The 22,276-nt window shown below is 39.8% G+C and overlaps 1 protein-coding gene across 2 annotated transcripts in view; it reads right to left on the bottom strand.

Moving 5' to 3' along the window:
* The window catches only part of ANTXR1 (ANTXR cell adhesion molecule 1), a 251,881-nt gene that overhangs the window by 190,610 nt on the left and 38,995 nt on the right, over positions 1 to 22,276 (bottom strand). For both annotated transcript variants that reach the window (XM_061155147.1, XM_061155148.1), the window contains exons 4-8: positions 7,212 to 7,293; positions 6,593 to 6,626; positions 5,081 to 5,160; positions 2,439 to 2,507; positions 906 to 986 (exon numbers count right to left, since the gene is read on the bottom strand). In XM_061155147.1, coding sequence (XP_061011130.1) covers positions 906 to 986; positions 2,439 to 2,507; positions 5,081 to 5,160; positions 6,593 to 6,626; positions 7,212 to 7,293 — 346 coding nt within the window. The remainder of the gene's footprint in view (positions 1 to 905; positions 987 to 2,438; positions 2,508 to 5,080; positions 5,161 to 6,592; positions 6,627 to 7,211; positions 7,294 to 22,276) is intronic.

A 22,276-nucleotide genomic window follows, 5' to 3' on the forward strand; every position in this document is an offset into this window, starting at 1 on the left:
ATTTACAAAACAAAAACAGACCCACAGACATAGAAAACAAATTTATGGTTACCAAAAGGGAAAGTAGGGGAGGTATAAATTAGGAGCTTGGGATTAACATATATAAACTACTATATATACAACAGATAACCAACAAGGACCTACTGTATAGCATAGGGGACAATATTTAATATCTTGTAATAACATATAAGAAAACAGAATCTGAGAATCTGAAAAAGAATATGTGTGTGTGTGTGTAACTGAATCACTTTGCTGTATATATACCTGAAACTAACACAACATTGTAAATCAACTATATATATTTAAAAAACAAACAAACAAATGAGCCATGAAAAAACAGAGAAACAAGAACCTATGTTGTGACTCCAGGTAAGTTTCATTCATTACATAAATAAAAGTTTAATATTAAAAAAAGAAGCCTTTTAAAATCACCCTGGGAAGATCTTAAAACTCCTGTTCAGATAATCATCAACGGGCAGCCATGGTAGAAAACCACTGGTGGAAAGTACCTCTGATGAGCAAGTGATAGGGGTTGAGCCTGCAGTGGTCTGAAGGGAGGCTACAGTCAGTCATGATTGGGCAAGCTGAGGTCACTCAGGAGCACAGCAATGGGCCACAGTGCTTCCAGTGTGAGAACTGCCTGAAGTCCGGCTCACTGCCAGAGCAGGACTCCCTTCCATTTTTAGTTTTCCACTGTAGGGTGAAGAACTGGCACAGAAGAATAGAAACCCGTGTGAAAGGCAGGAGGGAAAAGTGGGAACGCAGCAGACACAAAGATATACAAAGGCGTGTGTCTCAAGAACAAGACCACCATCCTCAGCGAGAGGCGATGGGGGCACCGGGCAGCAGGTCAGGGGGCCGGAAGGGCTGGAGTATTCAGTCCCAGAGGAGGCTGCTCTACTCACTGAGTGGATGATGCCTTGCAGGGCCTGAAAGCCGTCATTTACCGGAAACACGTGATCCTTACTGTCCGCAATCCGGGCCAGCTGAGAACACAGCAAACACAAACACACACCGAGACGTGTAAGGTTCGGACACGGAGAACCGGGAAAAGCCTCTGGGTCCAGGGGGCTCCATCTCATTTAGAACCCGGAGGAACCGAAGGGCTTGCCTGGGCTCAGGGGCCTCACTGCAACGCCCTCAGTCATAATGAGCTTACCAGCCGCCCTTCTGGAGCGGGTCCGGAGAGCCGGCTCCAGCTTTTACGTTTGTTTTAATGCTTGTCTCCATGGAAGCAGGGGTAAGATTGCGAAGCAAGATGAACATTTGGCCTGGGTTGATGTATTTATGGATTTGGGGGCAGGCCATTGGCTCATTTTTCTCCCATTCAACCACATTTCTATTGGCAACTGTATTTGAATCAAACAGACTCAGGTTTCCTTTCAATGCAACTTTAAAAATAAATTCAAGCTTTGGTGTTGGGTGAGGTCAATGAATGAGGACCCTTATCTTAGACCCAAGCTGCTCATTGAGGGAAGAACCCTTAAGACTGGTTTGGCTGCTTCTGCTTGATGGAGCAGAGGACTGAAGAAAGGAGAAACTGATATGTGAGCTTTTTTCCTCCCAAATTTCTGTCTAGTGCTGAGACTGCCACGGTTAGAGTCAGTTCCAGGATTTTTACTGATTGCAAAAGGATCACACAATAATTGGGAAATTGCAAAAAACCCAGGAGTGTTAAAAAGAAAAAAGTTCATATAATTCATGTGTTAAAAAAAGTTCATATAATTCATCTATCTATCTACCCATTCATCCATTCATCCTTCATCTATTATTGTTAATTTGATATATATATAGTTATTCATACTTTTTCTATACAAATATCATATTTTATTTTAAAAAAGTGGATTTGTACTAGTCCCAAAACAGTTTTTGTTACCTTATTTTATTCATTTAGCAACATATCATGAGCATTGTCCATGTTATCAAAACAAAAATAAATTATGAAGAACATCCCTTTAGGTTGCTAACACATTTTCACAATTTGCTTATATATACCTGGACATACTTTTCTGCCTGCTGGCCAATTATTTCCATTTATGGGAGGGGTATTGAAAATGCATTGTGTTTTTAATGAGATAAAAGGGATGTTTGCCATTTAAATAAGAAAATCAGATTTGTCAAAATAAATTTTAAAAAACCAATCTGTTTCCAAGTTAATTTCAATCTGTTTTGACTTCTCAGCAATTTAACATCTACTAAAAGTCAACTAGGAAGGATGCTGCCTAGATGCTCTGTGTTGAAGACCCTCAAGTGAATTTGCAAATGGGTTCACATCCCTCACACATCCAATGACTCCCTTCCTTGTTTAGCATTCCTGGAAAAATCATCTATCTAAAGGGTATTTACACTGCTGATGCACCCTCCCCACCAAATGCATATGTTTTCTATCATTCACAAGCTTAATATGCTCCCAAGCATGAAGAAATCTATGTTCATACCTGTGTTTCATTGAAATCCTTCACGCCCACACAGTAAACGATTGCACCCAGATCTCTGGATCTGTTCGCCTAGGCCAATGAAACAATGACATTAGAGTGAGAAGCAGTGGCAAATGTAGTCCTTTTGGATCAGCCAGACTAATTGCAATAACCAGGTATTTACTGAGCATCTACTGTGCGCCAGGTACCATAACGGAGAGGGCAGTCCCTGTCCCTGAAGAGTCAATACTCCAGTGAACATCACATTCTAACTCAATATGGTAGATGCGAAGGGAGTGATTAGTCTAATGGGAAGTGTTGAGAAAGATCCACAGAAGTAGAGTCTTGATGAGAAACTTTGAATGATGAAGGGAGGAAAAGGAAACTGTAAGCTAAGTCATATTAAATATTCTGGGGAAATAATTATCTTTTCTGTTCCTCTGATGGATTTTTATTGACATAGGTTCTTCCTTTGTAATGGCATCATGCTCTGACAGCAAGGTTGTGATCTTTGGAACCTGATATACCTGTGTTTGATGCTTGACTTAGCTCTGTGAAGTGTTTGGGGGATTAAATGAGATAACATATGCAGAGCTCCTCACATGAGGCCTAGAACAATACAGATGTGCACCAATGTCAGCACCTTTGTGAATAAGGGTTTTTTTATTCCCAAAGACACAGAGTCAATGGTATGGGAATTGCAGTCCATATTTGAGTGGGTGAACCTATGACCTTCTCTACAATTAAGTGTTGAGAGGGCAACATAATGAATAATATACAGATTTTGGCTTGGTTTTAATATTTGATTTATTAAAGACTCTTCCAGGTTTTCTAGGTTGTTTGTTTCAGAATAGAAAACAAAATTTGTAATTCCTTGGTATATGTCAATACAGTAGGAAATTAATAAATAATTGATAGGAAACATATAATAGGTGCCCAATATATGCATATTGATTTCAATGGTGTCCTTTTATCCCCCTCTCTTACTACTCCAACCCACTTATGATTAACCCTGCATTTTAGAAGGGACAGAAACATACATCTTTTTACCTTCAAGTTAGAAATATTTCTTGCTGCTTTCAGGATAAAATTAACTTTTAGATACAGTCTAGCCCCAGCCTTATCTGCAGCAACTTCTATATGACATTTCTCCTCTAGCAGGGCTTTATATAGAATTATCAAAAATGGAAAGGTTCATTTTCTTTCTGTATCTTGAACTTTATCTCTCTGTTTCAGACACCCTCTTCCTATTGGCAGTGGCACTCCAAATATTTTTCTAAGTTTGCATGTGCCATACCTAAAATTCTTTTCTACTAATCCCTATTTTAAGCCTGTCACTTATCATTTATTTTATAGTCACTAATTCCTTATTAGGGTTTTTACTTTGATTGCTACTTTGCATCTAGATAAACCATTTTGTGTTCCTATTATATAGTTAGTTTCAACTTTTTCTAAAGTTAGGAATTTCTATATAGGAATATATTTTCATATAGGAATATATTGTTTCCCAGATGCTCAAGGAGCATCTGTCATAATTTACTCATGTGTCTGCCCACTGAGAATTTTGTACAAGTTAGGGATGGGGGACAGTAGTGTGTTCACCTACTTAATATCCTCATGCCCTTTGCCAACAGAGGCTTCAAAAGGTTGAACGTTATTACATGGTAAAGTCCTTGAGTGCAGCAACTGTGTCTTACTCACCAGTGTTTCTCTAGTCCAGCAAAGTGCCCATACGGGTCAAACTCTAAGTAAATAGCAAGTGAATGAATGAATGAATGAACATATACTTCCGGCTTGTGGAGAAGGCTGAATTTAAATTAAATAGTAGTCAAGAGCTTCAGGCAAGGGTAATGCTCTGATTTCTCATCAAGAGGCTGGCATCTCCCTTCCTCCCTGCCTGTGTTTCTTCTTATTGTGTTTCTTTTGAGCTTGTCCTGAATGAGCCTTTGTCACTAATGAGGCTTCAATACATTTCTATGGTGAACTGGTTTCCTTGGGTGACTTATACATATAGCTCGAATGTGACATTTGAAAGGAAAGAATTTCCTAAATATAAACATCACTTTCATGTCCTAGACAAACCTCTTTTTCTGAATCTCTTTACACAAATTGAAAGCTTCATTTCAAAAGAATTCCTTTAATTGCTTTGGGGACCACTTTTCAAGAGCATAAAGAAAAGGAAAAAAGGAATATTGAAGGAGAGCTTGCAATTTACTTTGTCATCAGTTAATATTCAGCTTTGACTCTTAGTAAGAATTTCAGTGATTAATACATTTTGACAAAATTGGCTCTTACATATTTCAAGTAATTCTTTCCCCTCCTGTTTTTAGTAGAAATGAAAGAAAAATAGTACCGATGGATTTGTTGAAAAATGATACATAGTATTTCAAAACTGCTTTCAGTAAAGAAAGGCATGACAGATATATTTTATCCCCCAAAGTAATATGCAAATATTTTGTAAAAGGGAAAAATACCCACCATGTGTGAGACATGTGGATTCACTTTAAAAATAAACTGTTATTATTTTTCACATATGGGACTCTATTTTATCTGGGGATTTTACAAAGAAAATCTATCATTTTGCCCAAGTAGAGAGACTGCAGCCCATTTCAGAAGGAAGAAGCCCTGTTTCTATGTCAGACACAGGCCAGGCTGTCTCTTACCTCCCTCTCTGAATAGAAGAAGAGGTCCTCATGGAGTTCTCCATCAGTCAGAGCTATGATGACGCTGGCTGTCCTGTATCCTGGTCAAACAACACAGACCCACTCAGTTCATCCGGCCACACGGAGAAAATCCCCTCAGCCCTGGGAGTCCATCTCTTTGAAGCTGCACCATCTGAGATTCAGTTTGTGAGAATCAGCTTTTCTTTTGAGACTGCAAGTAGCTCCAGCATGAAGAAGAATGTGGGACAGACTCTAAGGGGGAACATGTTTTGTTTCTGGGTTGCTAAGTCTTGTCTTTAAAAAAGACCATACCTGGTAAATTGGTCACTGGACTGATAGCTGCAGGTAGCTACAGGGACTCACACATGACTATTTCCTAGGAACAGTCCACCTGACTCTTGCCAAGACCTGAGGGCAAACTTGACCACCGGGCCATCCAGATGTCTTGCTCACATGCTGTCCTTGACTGCATGCTGCACACCTTCAAGAGTTTGGCAAACAGTAACAGTCATCATGACTCACAAGTTGACTAGAAGTATTACAGCAGGCGTCAGAACTTACTAGAATTCTGTCAATGATTTAGAAACTTCTAGTAACATTGTTTGTTAGTTGTTCAGTGGTGTTCAACTCTTTGCAACCCTATAGACTGTAGCCCACCAGGCTTCTCTGTCCATGGAATTCTCCAGGCAAGAATACTGGAGTGGGTGGCCATTCCCTTCTCCAGGGGATCTTCCCTATCCAGGGATCCAACCCGGGTGTCTCACGCTGTAGGCAGACTCTTTATCATCTGAGCCACCATTGCTGATGATGTCTTTATATTAACAAGTGTTGCTATAGATACTGGGTCTGTCTTATTTGTTGCAGTTTAGAGTAAAATAGGAAGTGGACACCTCTGCATGTCTGGGAGAAAAGTCCCTACTGTAGTGCTGACTCTCTTTTTGGAGATTTGCCTCAGATAGAGAAATGTTACCCATGAAAGACAGGGTAGTAATAGTATAGTGACTAAAATAATAATAAATATTATTTCTATGTGCTAAGCACACTAGCAAGTGCATTTCATGCCCTTTCCCCATTTAAATGAAGGAACGATTAAGCCAAACTGGTATCTTAATCTAAAATCATATCCAATCACGATGGTGAAGAGGCTTGGAGCTCAGAGAAGGACAAGAAAATTAAATTTGACATAAAAATCCAAGACTTCACTAACTCATCCAAGTATTTATTAACTTGATGAATTCAACATGCAAAATTGGTCATGAGTATTACAGACTGTGGCCCATAATGAGATCTTAATTACTTTTATATAACTTTTTTGGGAATCATCAGAGCAGTAGAATTTGACCTGGTACATGCCATCTTTCTATGTGTTCCTTCTCTGTGATGAAGTGTGTGTTCAAGGATCTGAAGCAATATCATATGTGTCTTTTGAAACAGGAAATTACTGAGGTAATTTTTCAGAAGGAAACACAGAAAAAAAGTTAGTCATAATGGTAATTCAGAATATAGTCTTACCTTGACTGTTTTCATAATAAATCTGCTCACTGGCCTGAAAAACACATGAAAAAGTCATTAGACATATCTACTCTTTGCTACTATAAATGCCATAGTGGGTAGTGGTCTCTGATGTTGGATCCACAGTCCTGGGTCAGTCTTGATTCTTTATGTAATTCACCCAGGTTTCACTCAAATATCAATGGATGACATTCATCTAAAGTTATCTTGGATCAATATCTTACTTCTAATAGACTGGAACTTGTTTTTCTTTTAGACTGAAATGATGAAATTCTGTCTCAACCTCTGAAGAAATATATAGCAAAGGTTACCCTGGGAATAGAGAGGACTTGTGTGTGGCATGATTCATGAGCATCAGCTAAGCATTAGCTGAGATTCTTCATCCAATGTCAGGGAAGGAGGAAGGAATTTCATTTACTCAGCTCTTTTGGATGGAGTTATTGGGTACACACTTACGGGAAATTTTTTTACTCTTGCCATCGAGTGTGGCTCAGTTCCGTTAAAACATGTGTCTCATCTCATCAGCCATCCCTGTGTTGATGTTTCTATATCACAATCTATATTTGGAGTTTAAAACTCTTTAAAAAACAACAACAACAACAACTTTTTTTAAAGTTACCCTTTCAAATCCTTCATGCATGTAAGTGTCTCCTCCTGGCAGAACCTTCTGGAGTTCTTCTAGCCCTTGACGGATCTGTTCCCTGAAATCCAAAGACACCCTGTTAGTCTTGTTTTTCTTTTGCTGTTGATAGTCACATGCATTAGTCTTTATCTTCATGGATAGTCTATATTACCCCAATAGTCCCCTAAAAGCCTATTGGCAGGAAAGTCTTTGTAGTAAATCATCAACTTAGGGCCAGCCATAGTGTAGAATAAGTGAGGTTCCAGGGACTGAGGGAAAAGACACTTCTTCAGGAATCTGTGGGTGAAAATTTTCCATACCCTGGAATAAGACAAAGTTTTCACTCTACATTGGAAACAAGTCTTGAGATGCAACTGGTCTTGAAGCAAACATACCACCTTAGGCAACTTTATATCAAGATGCAAAGGGCTCATGCAGTCCAGAGAGAGAAGGGTACTAACAACCCAGGGCAAGGCCACCGCAAGGACCACAGGCAGGAGGGACAGGCGTCTGAAGCAAAATGCCACCAGCACTGTTGTGCCAGAGAAAACCAAGTAGTCAGCTTTGAAAATAAAGACCTTGGCAAACTGGGCTTTCCAGGACAACCAACAGTGTTTTCTGTGGGCTGGAGTCCGTGTTTTCTTACTTTGATTGCTCAAGGTGGTAGTGGTGCAGGAAGAGGAAGTGGGTTATGGTCTTGGGAAAAGGTCTGACAGCAGTGGAAAACATGAAGCTTAGGGGACCAATTAGAATCATTGTGGACCGTTTCCTTAGGGATGTTAGATGTCCACATTCACATTCCCATCAATTGCTGAAAAGGGCAAGAAAGTGTAGTTTTTGACAAAAGAAAAACAAATGAACTTCACTCATGAACAGTAAGCCTATAAAGGGTTCAAAATTATCTTCTTCCCACTGGAGTTTCTTTAGGGGCAGAGGGTGGAGATGCACAATTTAAATTAGGTGGGGAAAGTTCTTTTCAGAAGGGAAGGAAACTAATGTTCACTGGGCATCCACTAGATACGGGCCCTACACAGATTTCTGATTTCATCCTCATAATAACCACTCAAGGTGGGTATTATTGCCCTCAGGTAAGAAAACGAGTTCAGAGAGGTTAGTTAAGTAAGAGAACAAAGGCTTGACATCAAATCTGCCTGATTAGAAGAAACAAAAGTTTTTGCCTGGATTTCTACTTTGCCAAGCAGCATAGAACAGTGAGAAGTTTTCAGTAAAACTTGAATTAATGAAGAGCAATGGCAACTTTTAATACCATCTGTGTACTAATAAGTGTCAAACTGTTTGAAAAATACATACAATTAATTCACTTATGCCTTAGGATAGCTCTCTGAGGTAGATACTAGAGTTATCTTCACTTCACAGATAAGGAAACAGTGATTATATTGCTGAGAGTATTAAATAGTCATTTGACTGCCCCAGTTCAAATTAGCTCCCTCAATCAGACTTCATATGGCACCCGACAATTTTGGATTTATAGCACTTATGACATTTTATAACTAATAACATTTGACATTTTGTAACTAATTTATAACTACTAATAACATTTGTTCGTTTCAGTTCTAGACTTTAAGGAAGTTGTCCAAAGCCCCTTTACTACTAAGTGGCAGAGGTGGGATTTCAACCTACAGACCCTGCTCTCAGTCACTATGATAAACTATTTCTCTCTTGATTAAATGAATGAACACCTGAATGGATAAGATTTATTACTTGTATATACTGGTAATTGCTTAAAGAGGAAGCCCAACACAGAATTAATATTTTGTTAAACTGATGTAATGGGGTGCTCATAGGTGAGACTGAGACTCATCAGGTTGGAAGTTTTAAAAAACGAATTGAATAGGGTTTAAACTGAGGTTGCTGATGCTTCTAAGGTGGAATATTTAAGGTCAAGTAATATTAAAAAGCAGAGACATTACTTTGTCAACAAAGGTCCGTCTAGTCAAGGCTATGGTTTTTCCAGTGGTCATGTATGGATGTGAGAGTTGGACTATAAAGAAAGCTGAGCACCGAAGAATTGATGGCTTTTGAACTGTGGTGTTGGAGAAGAGTCTTGAGAGTCCTTTGGACTGCAAGGAGATCCAACCAGTCCATCCTAAAGGAGATCAGTCCTGGGTGTTCATTGAAAGGATTGATGTTAAAGCTGAAACTCCAGTACTTTGGCCACCTGATGCGAAGAGCTGACTCATTTGAAAAGACCCTGATGCTGGGAAAGATTGAAGGCAGGAGGAGAAGGGGACGACGGGGGATGAGATGGTTGGATGGCATCACCGACTCAATGGACATGGGTTTGGGTGGACTCCAGGAGTTGGTGATGGACAGGGAGGCCTGGCGTGCTGAGGTTCATGGGGTCACAAAGAGTCGGACACGACTGAGCAACTGAACTGAACTGACTGAACTTAGACTTTGGAGACATACAGATTATTGTCTGCTTCTCTTATCAGTGCCCAGATATCAGCTCACATGCCAAGCTGCCCAAATCAACTAACTGGAAGCCTTCTTTGACCCCCTCTACCTTGAGTCCCCTCTCTCCTAATCCCCTATGTAATCTAACATTAGATTCCATTGGTTGAATTCTAAAGATACCTTGAGACTGACACTTCTATTTCTTTTGCCAACCTCATGGTCTGGGCCACCATCATTTCTTCCTTACACTATTGGGAAAGTCACTAGCTATCAGAATGCCTTTTCAACCCTCTTCTGTTCAATCTCCACATGTTTTTAAACTATGTGTCAAAACATGCTATTCACTCCCTTGCTCAAAACCCTTCATCGCAATTGATTACATTTGGCATAAGAGCTCAAATCCTTACCACAACCTTCAGGTGCCTACATGGGATGGTTCTCTGTCTCCCTGACAGTCTCAACTTGCACCACTCGGCCCCTACTCCCTTCATTTGAGTGCCACTGGTCATCCCTAGCTCCTTTCTCCAACAGATCCTTCACACCTGCAGTCACTGCTGCCTAGGGGCTGGAGATATTCTCTGCCCAGCTCTCCACTGGGCTAATTCTCTCCCAGCCTTCAATCCCAAGGTAAATATCAATTGCTCAAAGTAGCTTCATTGGACAATTAGCTCCCTCAATCAGACTTTACAGGGCATCCCACAATTTTTGCTTTATAGCACTTAGGACATTTTGTAACCAATAACATTTGATTATGTCATCATCTGTTCAGTTTAGTTCATTTGTTTCAGTTCTAGACTTTAAACTCCATGAGGGTTGCACCATGTCTGCTTTAGTCTCCACTAATCTTCCGTGTTTATGACAGTACCTGGAACATTACAGACATTCAAGATATATTTGCTGAAGAGGTAGAGGAGGGAATTGGCTTCATAGGCTACATGTGGACAGTGGCCAGGCAGAAGCTGACCTGGTAGTAATGGACTGTAGGGCAGGCCTGGGTTCATGTGATTATAAACCATTCTCTATGCTGTACCTCTTTACAGAACCCCCACATTTTAATAAATTCCATTAAAAGCCATAGTTTAATTTCAACTCTGTTGTTGGGTAATGAGAAAGAGCATATATCTGTGCATTAGAAGGAGGGTTAAAGATGAGAGCAGAGTCCCCCATGAGGCCACCATGGTAGGAGGAGGGTGGCATTAGCATTCACCTGGCAGAGGGCAGCTTTTCCCTGCAGGTCAGCCTTTTGATGAGGGTAACAGCAAAGGTCCATATAGTCAAAGCTATGGTGTTTCCAGTAGTCATGTATGGACATGAGAGTTGGACCATAAAGAAGACTAAGAGCTGAAGAATTGATGCTTTTGAACTGTGGTGTTGGAGAAGACTCCTCAGAGGCCTGGTGGACTGCAAGGAGATTAAACCAGTCCATCCTAAAGGAAATCAATCCTGAATATTCACTGGAAGGACTGATGCTGAAGCTGAAGCTCCAATACTTTGGCCACCTGATGAGAAGAGCTGACTCATTTGAAAAGACCCTGATGCTGGGAAAGATTGAAAGCAGGAGGAGAAGGGGACAACAGAGGAAGAGAGAGTTGGATGGCATCACCGACTCGATGGACATGAGTTTGAGTAAGCTCCGGGAGTTGGTGAAGGACAGGGAGGCCTGGTGTGCTGCAGTCCATGGGGTCGCAAAGAGTCGGACACAAATGAGCGACTGAACAACAGCAACAAGAGCCAACAGTGTGGCAGGATGGTGAAGCTGGGGTAGGAGCGTGTGGTTGAGACAGAAAGCTGGGGTTTGTTCCCAAGTCACAGAGGTCATACCCTGAAACTCTTCGGTATAGCTGAGGTGCATTATGGAGGCGGAGGATAATTTCTAATTAGGTGGATGCAGATTGGGCATTGAAAGGAAATGTGAACCAAAACAGTAAACGTGGTCTTGTCTTTGGTCATTGACTAGTGAGGTTTAGGACAGTTTGGTAACACTAAAATTGGTGTATTGTGTTAAAATTGGAACTTTAAAAAGTGGGGAAAAAAATGGGATACTGGGGGTGTGGAAAAGTTTCCCTGGCTGCTTTGTATTTTTTCTCTGCCAAAAAATGTCTGGGAACGGGGGTGTTTTCTCTAAGCCTATTTCCTTTCCTTACAAGTGTTTTCTTGAGCTTTCTATTTTTTTGGTACCAGAACAAGCACAGGCTGTTTGGGGAGCTGTCCTTATCCTTGATGTGTCTGGCAAGATATGATGAGCTCACTGGTCCCAAGCAGTGGTCACACTTCCCTTACACCACCCTTAGTTGGTAAAAGATCAGATGACTTATGGCCCCATCTCCCTACTCCATGCCCCTTCTCTAAGCTCCCACAACATCCAAGCAAACAAAACAGACGGTTTCATGGAAATTGTGGGTCTGTTTTAATTCTGGGACAACAGAACTATTAATAAAGACCTATTTTTTTTAATGCTCTCTTAGAAATGAAAGAAAGCTGGGAGAAAGGTCTTTTAAAGGGGTTGATAAGAACCTCTCCTCTCTGAGAACTTGGGTATTACCAAATGAAATGTTATCTTCCTGGGAAATGAGAGAGTCTGGGAATCCTACGAAAACAGGCTGCTATTAAAAAGTCTCCTCTCTTCCTTGGTGGTTTCACATGTCTGCCAGTGTTCCTACTTAGAAGTCAAGGGTTTTCAGGCCACATGTCTTGTGTTCCTTTTGCAACTCCTGCAATACTTAATGATGGACATAGAGTGAGTGATTTGTTGCTGAATGAATGACTCCACTTTGGATAGATCCATACATCCATTCATTCATTTTCACAACTATTTACCAAGCACTCACTCTGCACCGAGTACTATGCTAGTTTGTAGGGGGAGGGAGTTGGGAGAATCAGATACAGTGTCTGTTTTGCTTTCTCTTACCATGGGAATTTTTCTACATTTCTTGAAGATTAATTTCTGGGATTCCAGTTGTATTGTGACGTTTTAATATTTGCTGATGAAACCATTAAAGGATGAATGTATGTATGTATGTACATCAAGAAGCACTTCAACAACTTTTTACCCCAAGTATCCCAGTGATTCTTCCACTGCAAAATCCACCTTGGGGTTAGGCAATGTCTACCACATTTTCAGTCTATAAAAAATAAATTCCACCACCACCCCTCTGAAACCCAGCATCAGCTCTGAATTGGCCACTTTTTGCCTCCTAGTAAAAGAGCTTCTGTGGGACTGACTTTCCTCAAATGTCCTGCAGTTTTTGGCTTTGGAACCTCAACGATACAGTAAACACACATCACAATTAACCACTAATGCTACACTCACAACATTTCCAGATGTCTCAGGGCTCCACTGTTGGCTACCAAAGACATGGAGTGAACCGAATAGAATAGCAAAGATTAACTAAAGACATTTTGCTGCTACTTTGGAGTCATGAAGTCCCATAACCAACTCTAATCATTTGTTTATAATGTATAAGGATCACATCCTCTTTACGATTTTTATCTCAGAGTAGGTCAGTATGATTAATGACATCAGGATGCATGTTGAACCAAAGATCCATTGTTAGATTTTTTAAAGTTAGGTATAATTTATATATAGTAACATGCATAGGTATTTATTAATATCCATTATAATTGTTGAATCTATTTCTATTACTTTTCTCTTAATATTCTTTCATTCTCTTCCAATATCTGTAGGATCTCTAGTGATAGCCTCCCTTTCATTTCATTTCAGCAGTTGCTATATGGATTATGATATTTATCCTTATTTTATATTAAGTTAATATCACACCACTTCTCATATGATGGAAAAACCTCTTAGTATTATACTTCCATGTAATTTTCTGTCATCCTTTGAGTTATTGTTGTCATATATTCTACTTCTGTATGTAATACACGCCAAAATACAGTGTTAATTGTTTCTGTCTTAAATAATCATCTTTTTATAAAATTGAGAAAATAGTCGGCCTTCCCTGGTGGCTCAGTGGTGAAGAATCCACCTGCTCATGCAGGACACAAGTTCGATCCCTGGTCCGGGATGATCCCACATGCTGGGGAGAAATTAAGCCTATACACACGACAACTAGAGAGTAGCCCCTGCTCACCACAACTAGAGACAAGTTCGCTCAGCAACAAGGACCCAGCACAGTCAAAAACAAATAAATAAAATTATAAATGAAAAAGAAAATAGCTGTCATTTCTGGTTGTTGTTTTTATGTGTTTTTATGGCTAGTTTACACCTGGTATAATTCTTTCTCTGAAAAATTTCTTTCAACATGTATTTATTTATTTTGTAACACAGATATGCTGGTAATGATTCTCTCAGCTTTTTTTTTTCTTTCTAGAAACGTCCTGATTTTGCCTTTAATTTTAAGGATATTTTCAATGGATACAGAATTCTGGATGGACTTTTTTTCCTTTTATCACTTTAAAGATATTGATCCTTTGTCTTTTGGATTGCACATGCTTTTTTTCCAGGGAAAAGTAAGAGATTTTCATTGATATTCCTTTGTAATATGTCTTTTCCTTCCCCCTTTGACAGCTTTTAAGATTCTCTCTTTATTCTGGTTTTCAAGAATTCAGCTGTGATGTGCTTAGGTGATTTTTTTTTTAAATTTATCCTGTTTGGGATTCTTTCAGCTTCTTGAATCTGTGTGTGAAATATCATGTTTAGTATTCCAGTTATACATATATTAGGTCACTTGATATCACCCCACAAATAATAAGATCTGGTTCATCACCCTCCATGTTTTCCCTTCTCTATTTCAGTTTAGATAATTTCTATTAATGTGTTTTTAATTCATTAATCCATTTTCTGCAGATATTGTATTTTTCAGTCTGCAGTTTTCACTTGGTATTTTGAGATTTTTATTTTTCAGATACCCCATGTCTTCCTCCATTATATGCACCTTTTCCTGTAAATTCTTTATATGTTTATAGCAGTTGTTTTAAATTCCTGTCTATTAATTCCAATAATTGAATCATTTGTAGTTTGCTTCCATTCCTGTGTTTTTTTCCTGATCATCGGTTACATTTTCCTACTTCCCATGTCTCGCAATTTTTAAATTTGTATTTCACACATGGTATATTTTTTAAATAGCAGTGGAAACTTAGGTGTAATATTGATTTTTTTTTTTTTTTTTGACTCACTGCAGACTGTAAGCCTTTTATCTTTGTGAGCTGGGGTCGGGGTGGTGCTGAATGTTTAGATTGTCTCTTGAGTTAGGTTGATCTTCGGTTGGGATACAGCTTTAATTAGACTGTATTCCCTGTTATTAACCCAGTTCCCAGCCCGGCCTTTGTGATCTTTTCTGTATTTGAGATGGGAGTTAGGCGCAGCTTCAGATAATTTTGCTTGACTTAGGACTCCGGAATCCAAGCAAGCACCACAAGTATCCATGGGATTAAGTGATTTCTCTCTCATTTTCAAGAACTCTTTCACTGCTACTTTCTTGGGAAACTGCAGAGGTTTGGATGAGAGGGAAGAATTATTAGGCTGAGAGATTTTTCTTCTTTGGGGCTCTTTAAGATAATCCATCTCTCTGGTGCACATTGTTGTCTAAGGTTCAGCTGACTTTTCCTCATGCCTGAGAGGTCTGTCCATGGCTCACCTACATTTCTAATTTCCCAAACCCAGATCAGGTAGCCACCTTCAAGTACAGAAGCTTCTGCAGATGTCTGCTCAGTTCTACTGGGCTTGTTTCTCTCTCATCTCATCAGTGCTTCCTGTGTGTCTGCTAGCCCCAGTGGAACATATGAATTTTATTTTGTCTGGGCTTTTCTGGTTGACCATGGAAATGAAGGTTTTTCACATCCCTCTACATCCTAACTAGAAGCAGACATACTATAAAGGCTTTTTCTAAATATTTGCGACTACACATTTGTTTCAAGTCAGGAAGAAAAATACTGGAGATGATTACCAGCATATAAATATATTCTAGTACCTTTCATCTTAACAAAATAAATCCTCGGTGACCCCACACGTCCCTCTAGCTATTGACCAATTCATTTGCATGTCTCTTCGAAACAAAACTTCTTGAAAGAGTACTTGCTTCCCAGTTTTCCTTGGTAAAGATTTCAAATGTAAAGTGATCTTTATCCATCTGTTCATAGTGAATGAACAAGACTAAGACTGGTTGCAAGCTCTATGTGCATGGTGCATGCGTGTGTGCTGAGATGCTTCAGTTGTGTCTGACTCTGTGTGACCCTATGGACTGTAGCCCACCAGGCTCTTCTGTTCATGGGATTCTCCAGACAAGAACACTGGAGTGGGTTGCCATGCCCTCCTCCAGGGGATCTTCCTGACCCAGGGATCGAACCCATGTCTCTTACATCTTCTTCATTGGCAGCCAGGTTCTTTACCACCAGGGTCACTTGGGAAACCCTGAGTGCATGGTGGGGCATACCAGTTGGTGGATGATCAGCTTTTATCAACAGGATTCTTTGTTGGATGGATCATCCACTGATGCGTCGGTGTATGAACATTTTTCCCCCTCTGAAATGATTATTTCTACAGAGAAGTAGTTTTCAAACTCTTTCCTTAGGTGTTAATTCTGGAATTGACAAAGGAGAGAGTTGGAAGTAGCAACATTTGTTGTGCATATGTCTCCATAATCTCCCTTGTGTGATGTCTGTCCATGAAACCTTTCTTGTTTAATTTTGCCAGAGAATACACTTCTCTTTTCTAGTGGAGTTGGAAAAGGGGGAAATTGTCAAATTGTAGCAGAAGCAAGTGTTTCTGAAGGTTGAAAGATCCTTAGATAAACTGTTAAACATGTTCCAGTCTTCACCCTGTAACACTTCCTTGCCTTCTGCAGTAGCAGAAGACAGTTCCAGGTTTTGAGCTTTCCAAGGTTCTGCAAGGCTACAAGGCTATTTCTTCCTCAATATCTCTTTTGCGGGATTACGTATGACTTCTCTCCACACTGCTTACATTGCTTGCCATTCTCGGTATTCTTTCTGTCCTGTGTTCTTATGGTTTAAATATTTCTTAATTTCCTCAAAGATGGGCTTTGTGGTTTTGTTTCACCTTCTCCTGATTGTAGGTGCTTTTTGCAAAGAAAGAAAGAAAGTGAAGTCGCTCAGTCGTGTCCGACCCTTTGCAACCCCATGGACTGTAGCCCACCAGGCTCCTCCATCCATGGGATTCTCCAGGCAAGAATACTAGAGTGGGTTGCCATAGGCTAAAAATATCTTTACCCCTCAATTTAAAATTGAAACCCCTCACCTGTTAGCTCATTTTGCAGTGACTTTTGACTCAACAATTCTGCTGAAACTGCCTATTTCAAGGTCCTCAATGATCTCCACATTCCCAATTCAATGGTCACTTGTCTGCTTTCCTCTTACTCACCAATAGCAGCACAGTTAACTCCTCTCTCTTAATTAGAAATGCTTTCTTCTCTTGACTTCCATTGCAGCAACCTCTCTCCATCTCCCACATCAGTTGTCCTTTATCACATTTCTGAGTAAGCTTTTCCTTCTCTTCTAGAACTTTAAAGATTGGAGTGCCCCAGAACCCAGAACCCCTTATTCTTACACCTACACTGAACCCCTGGAGAAGGGGACGGTGACTCACTCCAGTATTATGGCCTGGAGAATTCCAGAGGAGCTACAGTCCATGGGGTGGCAAAGACTCAGACACAACTGAACGACTTTCACTTTTTTCACACTGTCTTACAAGGCAGTCTCATTCTTCCCATGGCTTCAGTATCATTCATAAGAGCATGGACTTTGCAGGAAGACAGATTGAATTGAATTCTAGTTCTGCCACTCCTAACACATGTCAACCTTTGGTTTCTCAAATGCAAAGTGAAAGTGTGGAACTATAAGATCTACCAGCTTCCTTCCAGCTCAGAGTCCTGCATCTGATTTTATGTTAGGACCAATGGTTGAAACAGAAACAGAACCTGGGAATCTCCTGGTAACTGGAGAGGCTACATTTGACAGGCAGGAGTAGTCTATAGTACAACACAGGGTCAAGAGCAGACCAGTAACTGAAGTTCATTAAGAGGAGCGCATCAAGGAATTTCCCAATTCCTGAGCTGCCCTAAGCTGGCAAAGGACGGGAACAATGGTTTAATCACAGGGCAACATGATGAATTTGTCCAAACAAACTCCTCTGTATACAACTCTATTTTGGTTTATTATTCATTTGCAGAGTGGTTTTCACCATGCAGTTTCCTATGGCACTACTTGGCTGCAAACAAATCCCTGTAAGACCTTCCCCATCACTAACCCTTTCCCCTAGTTGAGTCATATTTGCAAGAGATGGGAGTGATGCAAAGTAGGCTCTATAGTCAAGGTTGCCCAAATACATATTTTTATCCTGTGAGAACCTTTAGTTCCACACTCCTCTTAGTTCAATAGGGATAGGGTCTCTCCTGGTGCTGGTGGCATCTAAGATGGTCAGTTTGATGTACCTGAGCTTAGCAATACTGACCACAAGGAGTGTTTGCAGGGGCAGAGGATAGAGTGACACTCTGCCAAAACCTGAGCAACAGAGAATGAGGAACCCAGAGTCACTTTCTCGGATGGAAGCTGAAAGCAGACAGTTCTACAGTAGACAATAGACAAGAGTCTGCTGTTATGGTCAGGCTGGAAAAAGCTACAGTTGTTTCCAAAAGATAGGACTTCCTTGTCACACTTTGGAGCAATGTTGGGCTGGAGGTGGGAGAAGGTAGGAGTATACTAGGTTCACACCAGATAATCCAATCCACAAGTCAAATGTCGGCACATCTGTTTGAGAAGAATAGGAGAATCACACAAGACAAAGGTAGAATGTTGGGAAATGAAAATTCATATAGTCACTAATGGCAGTGTATGGTGCAGCCCTTTTGGAGCACAATTAAATCATGTCTACTGAAGTTACATATTTACATACCAAAGACCTAGCAATTCAATCCATAGGTATATATCTCTATATTAGAGAAATCTTGCTTCCCACCTCCTGGGAGACAGATACAAGAATGTTCAATGCAACTTTGTTTATAATGGTGAAAAGTTAGAAACAAACTAATTGTATATTAATGAGAGAATAGATTAGTACATGGTGGTACATTATTACAATATAATGCAATGCCACCGAAAGTATACATTAGTTAAAATGAACCAAGTGTAGCTACACATATCTACATAGAAAAAGTTTCAAAAACATGATGTTAAGTGTAAAAAGCAAGCTCAAGAAGAACACAGTATGATAGTCTATTATACAACTGAATATGAAAAAAAATATATTATTCATGGGTATACAAAAATATACAATGGTCATTAGGATGATAAATCCTACTTGCAGGATAGTAATATCTCTGATAAGAGAGAGGGAGGTGTCAAAACATAGCATTTTATTTCATAAGCTTGGTGGTAGATAATGAGGGTTTACAATCCTTTCTTTGTATACTTTTGTTATACTTAAAATATTTAATAATTTTTAAAAATTGTTGAGGGTGAGTATCAAAGGCTGAACCACAGTTCACAAGGAGGCATTCTGAGCCTATCAAAGGCAGTCCTAAATCTAAGGTTCAAGTTCCCACCTGGGAGGCCAAGGGACTAGGGGGTTGATAGACAAGCCTGATGTTGACCAATAGCAGATTTTTTTTCTTTTTTGGTTAGCCCACAGAAAATGTGTTGGTCTTAGCTATCTAGATTTGAATATGAAAACTCTACCATGTTTGATGCTGCTATTTCTGAAGTTTGCCTTGCTGGCTTCATCCAGATAAGAATGTTTGTGGGTGCTGCTCTGTCAGATATTATCCTTCATCTATGTATGTGCCACATGCCACATAGTAGGTGAGCAGGGGAAGTTGTATTTCCTGAGGATCCATGCTGTGCTAGGGTCTCTGCTAGGCTCTTTCCATGGTTAGTTCACAAAGCATCACAACACCACCCAACGGTGTTTATTATCTTCATCATACATTTGAAAAGAAAATAGATTTTAGAGGTACAGAACATGTACGTGCTGGTAGAGCCCAGACTGGAGCCGAAGCTGGTCCTCGTACAAAGTCTGTGGTGTCTCTACTAAAATGTGGCATCCAAACTTGGTACAAGACAGTGAACTGTACACAAAGACACAGAAGATGTGTGTGTGTGTGTGTGTGTGTGTGTGTGTGTGTGTGTGTGTGTGTATAATGTTTTTTCCTAGGGCATAGATTATATTCCAAATTTGAGAAAGGACTCAACATGATTTTTATGTGAAGTTAAACATTGGTGTGTTATGGAATAGAATACAAATGCACATTCATTTTCAAAATGAAAGGATGTTGAGGAAATTTCTTATTTTGATGAGCCACTTCAAACTCAACCTAGGGACCCGAGGGCTATGCCTTTCCTTTCTCCTCCCTAACAGCGGTCCTCCAGAGGGAGACTGTGAGAAGCGCAGGACCAGTCTGCTCTCACACATCCATCTGTTCCTAGACCTACTGAACTGCATTAAGGTGGGCTCTTTTTTACCATCATTGAGATTCAATATAAGAAGCCCTTAGACAAACTTCCTCTAGAGACGTTGCCTGTGTGCTCTCGTCTGGAGCAAGTCTTGCTAGAACCATTAGACAAAGGAAACAATCATTTCTACCTGACTCCATGCCAAAGCAGTCTTTTCTACCCATATCCCTCTGTGTAGGGAGAGACCAGCCAAAGGTTAAAAACTTCAGAGAAGACGTGAGCCATGGAGAGCTGGGGACTTGCTATGAATTATTCTTGGCTATGCTGTGATGATTTCAGTGGTATGTGTCCATGAGGATTTAGGGTGATTCCTTAATTCTTTGTTAAAACCCCCAACAATAGCCACAAATGTAACAACACCATCTACTAGGTGGCTGGCATTGCTAATCCTCCCAACAGTTCTACAAGGTAGGGATGATCGTGACAGTATTCATTCCACAATCAGAGAGACAGAGGCACAGAGAGGTAAGGACCTTCCCAGGGACTGAGACATCATGATATTATCTCTCAGTCAAAAGGAGAAGAGAGAAAGTAAGTGCTCTGCTCCATTTCTCGTAATTTTGCCATCAGATCTTCTTGTACCTGAATGAACAGTACTTCAAAGTGGAATGAATCCAGGTGCTTTCAAGCACAAAGTATCTGAAGACTCTTTTTCTCTCTTGTTACTTTTAAATTTAGAAAAAGCTTTCAGAATTATGCCCCTTGGTAATGACAGCCTGCAATCATTCTGCTTCAGGAATCAAGTGATGTGTTCAGAATATGTCATTTTCCCCCCGTGATACTGATGGCAAAACCACACTCTCGACCAAACCAAAGGCTGACTGGGAGGGAGAGAGAAGTGTGGTCTCTTGGTTTCTACTCAGCAGTTTGAGCCAAGCATTCTTGGCTTTCTCTCCAACTCCTTAAGCAATAAGCAAGATGCTTAACCTCTTAACCCCATCTGCAAATTGCTGATTCTACCTCTGTACCTCTTTGTGAGGAATATTTCCAAGCTATGTTGTTAAAAGCCCACAAAGATAAAATGTGTAGAGGGCACATGCTTTCAGGGAACTGATTTCTGGAAGAAGTCAAAGGGTTTGGGGTGGTGTTATGTAGGCTTAGGTTTATTTTTAATTTAAAACTGTATATAGTAGTAAAACTGTGGGAAACTCTATAGTGCAGTGATTAGGCATGTGGGACATTGGGGCCATGGTTCCCGGGCTCAAATCCAGGTTTCCACATTTACGGTAGAGTGGCCTTGAGCCTTTTCTGACTCAGTATCCCCATCTACATAAAACAAAATAAATAATATAATTCCCATAGCAACCTTACAAGATAGGCATTATTATTTTCTCTTATAATTGAAAAAGGTATTCTAGGTTATCAGTAGATAATAAGCCATTAATAGAAGGTTATATATATATATATATATATATACACACATATATAAGTACACACAAATGCATATATACTTCTGTATTTGCACATATTATATGTATAGTGGTTGCTACCATTTAATTATTCCACAGATATGAAAAAGGATAACAATATGCATACAGATACAGTGAATTAGGTAAGCTATGTAATGTAATAGAAAAAAAATCACTGGATCTAAACATTTTAATTCTGTGAATTAAAAAAAAAAATCCTACTCTACTGACTACTTATATGAATTTAGGCAAATAATTCATCCTCTCTGAGAATATTTTTCTTAGCAGTGAAGTGAGGCCATTGAGTTGGATAAGACATAATAATTCTTTGACTCACAGTTGTTTCATTATGCTTTGTTTTTTTCATTTTGCAAAGTTTACAAGAAAGGTGAAATTTCCAGTTAAAAACAGTGATCTGGTTCTACACATTTTAATCTTCCTTTTTCTTTCCAAAATGCTGTAAAAACAGCTGAACTAGTACGACAGGGAAAATGTTCGACATTGCTGGCAAATTGGTAAGTGTATCATATACATGCCAGACTCTCGGAATAATTCCTGCAAGATGTAGAGCTGCTAAGATCAAGGTGACAGAAGGACCTACCAGCCTGCAAGTCTGTGACCTGAGGAGGAAAGCCTGTGGTTGATGGTGAGATAGATTCTCAACATAGTGATCCAACATCTACACTTGACTATTTTCCTTTGGCACAGGCTTCCTCCTTACCTTGGACATACTGAGTCTCTACCTTTCTCAAAAGAAAAAAAGTTGCACTACATATAAATTTTCCCATCTTTTTTTCCTGTGATCTTCACCTT

This window comes from Dama dama, chromosome 11 (assembly GCF_033118175.1).
Source record: "Dama dama isolate Ldn47 chromosome 11, ASM3311817v1, whole genome shotgun sequence".
Taxonomy (NCBI): Eukaryota; Metazoa; Chordata; class Mammalia; order Artiodactyla; family Cervidae; genus Dama; species Dama dama.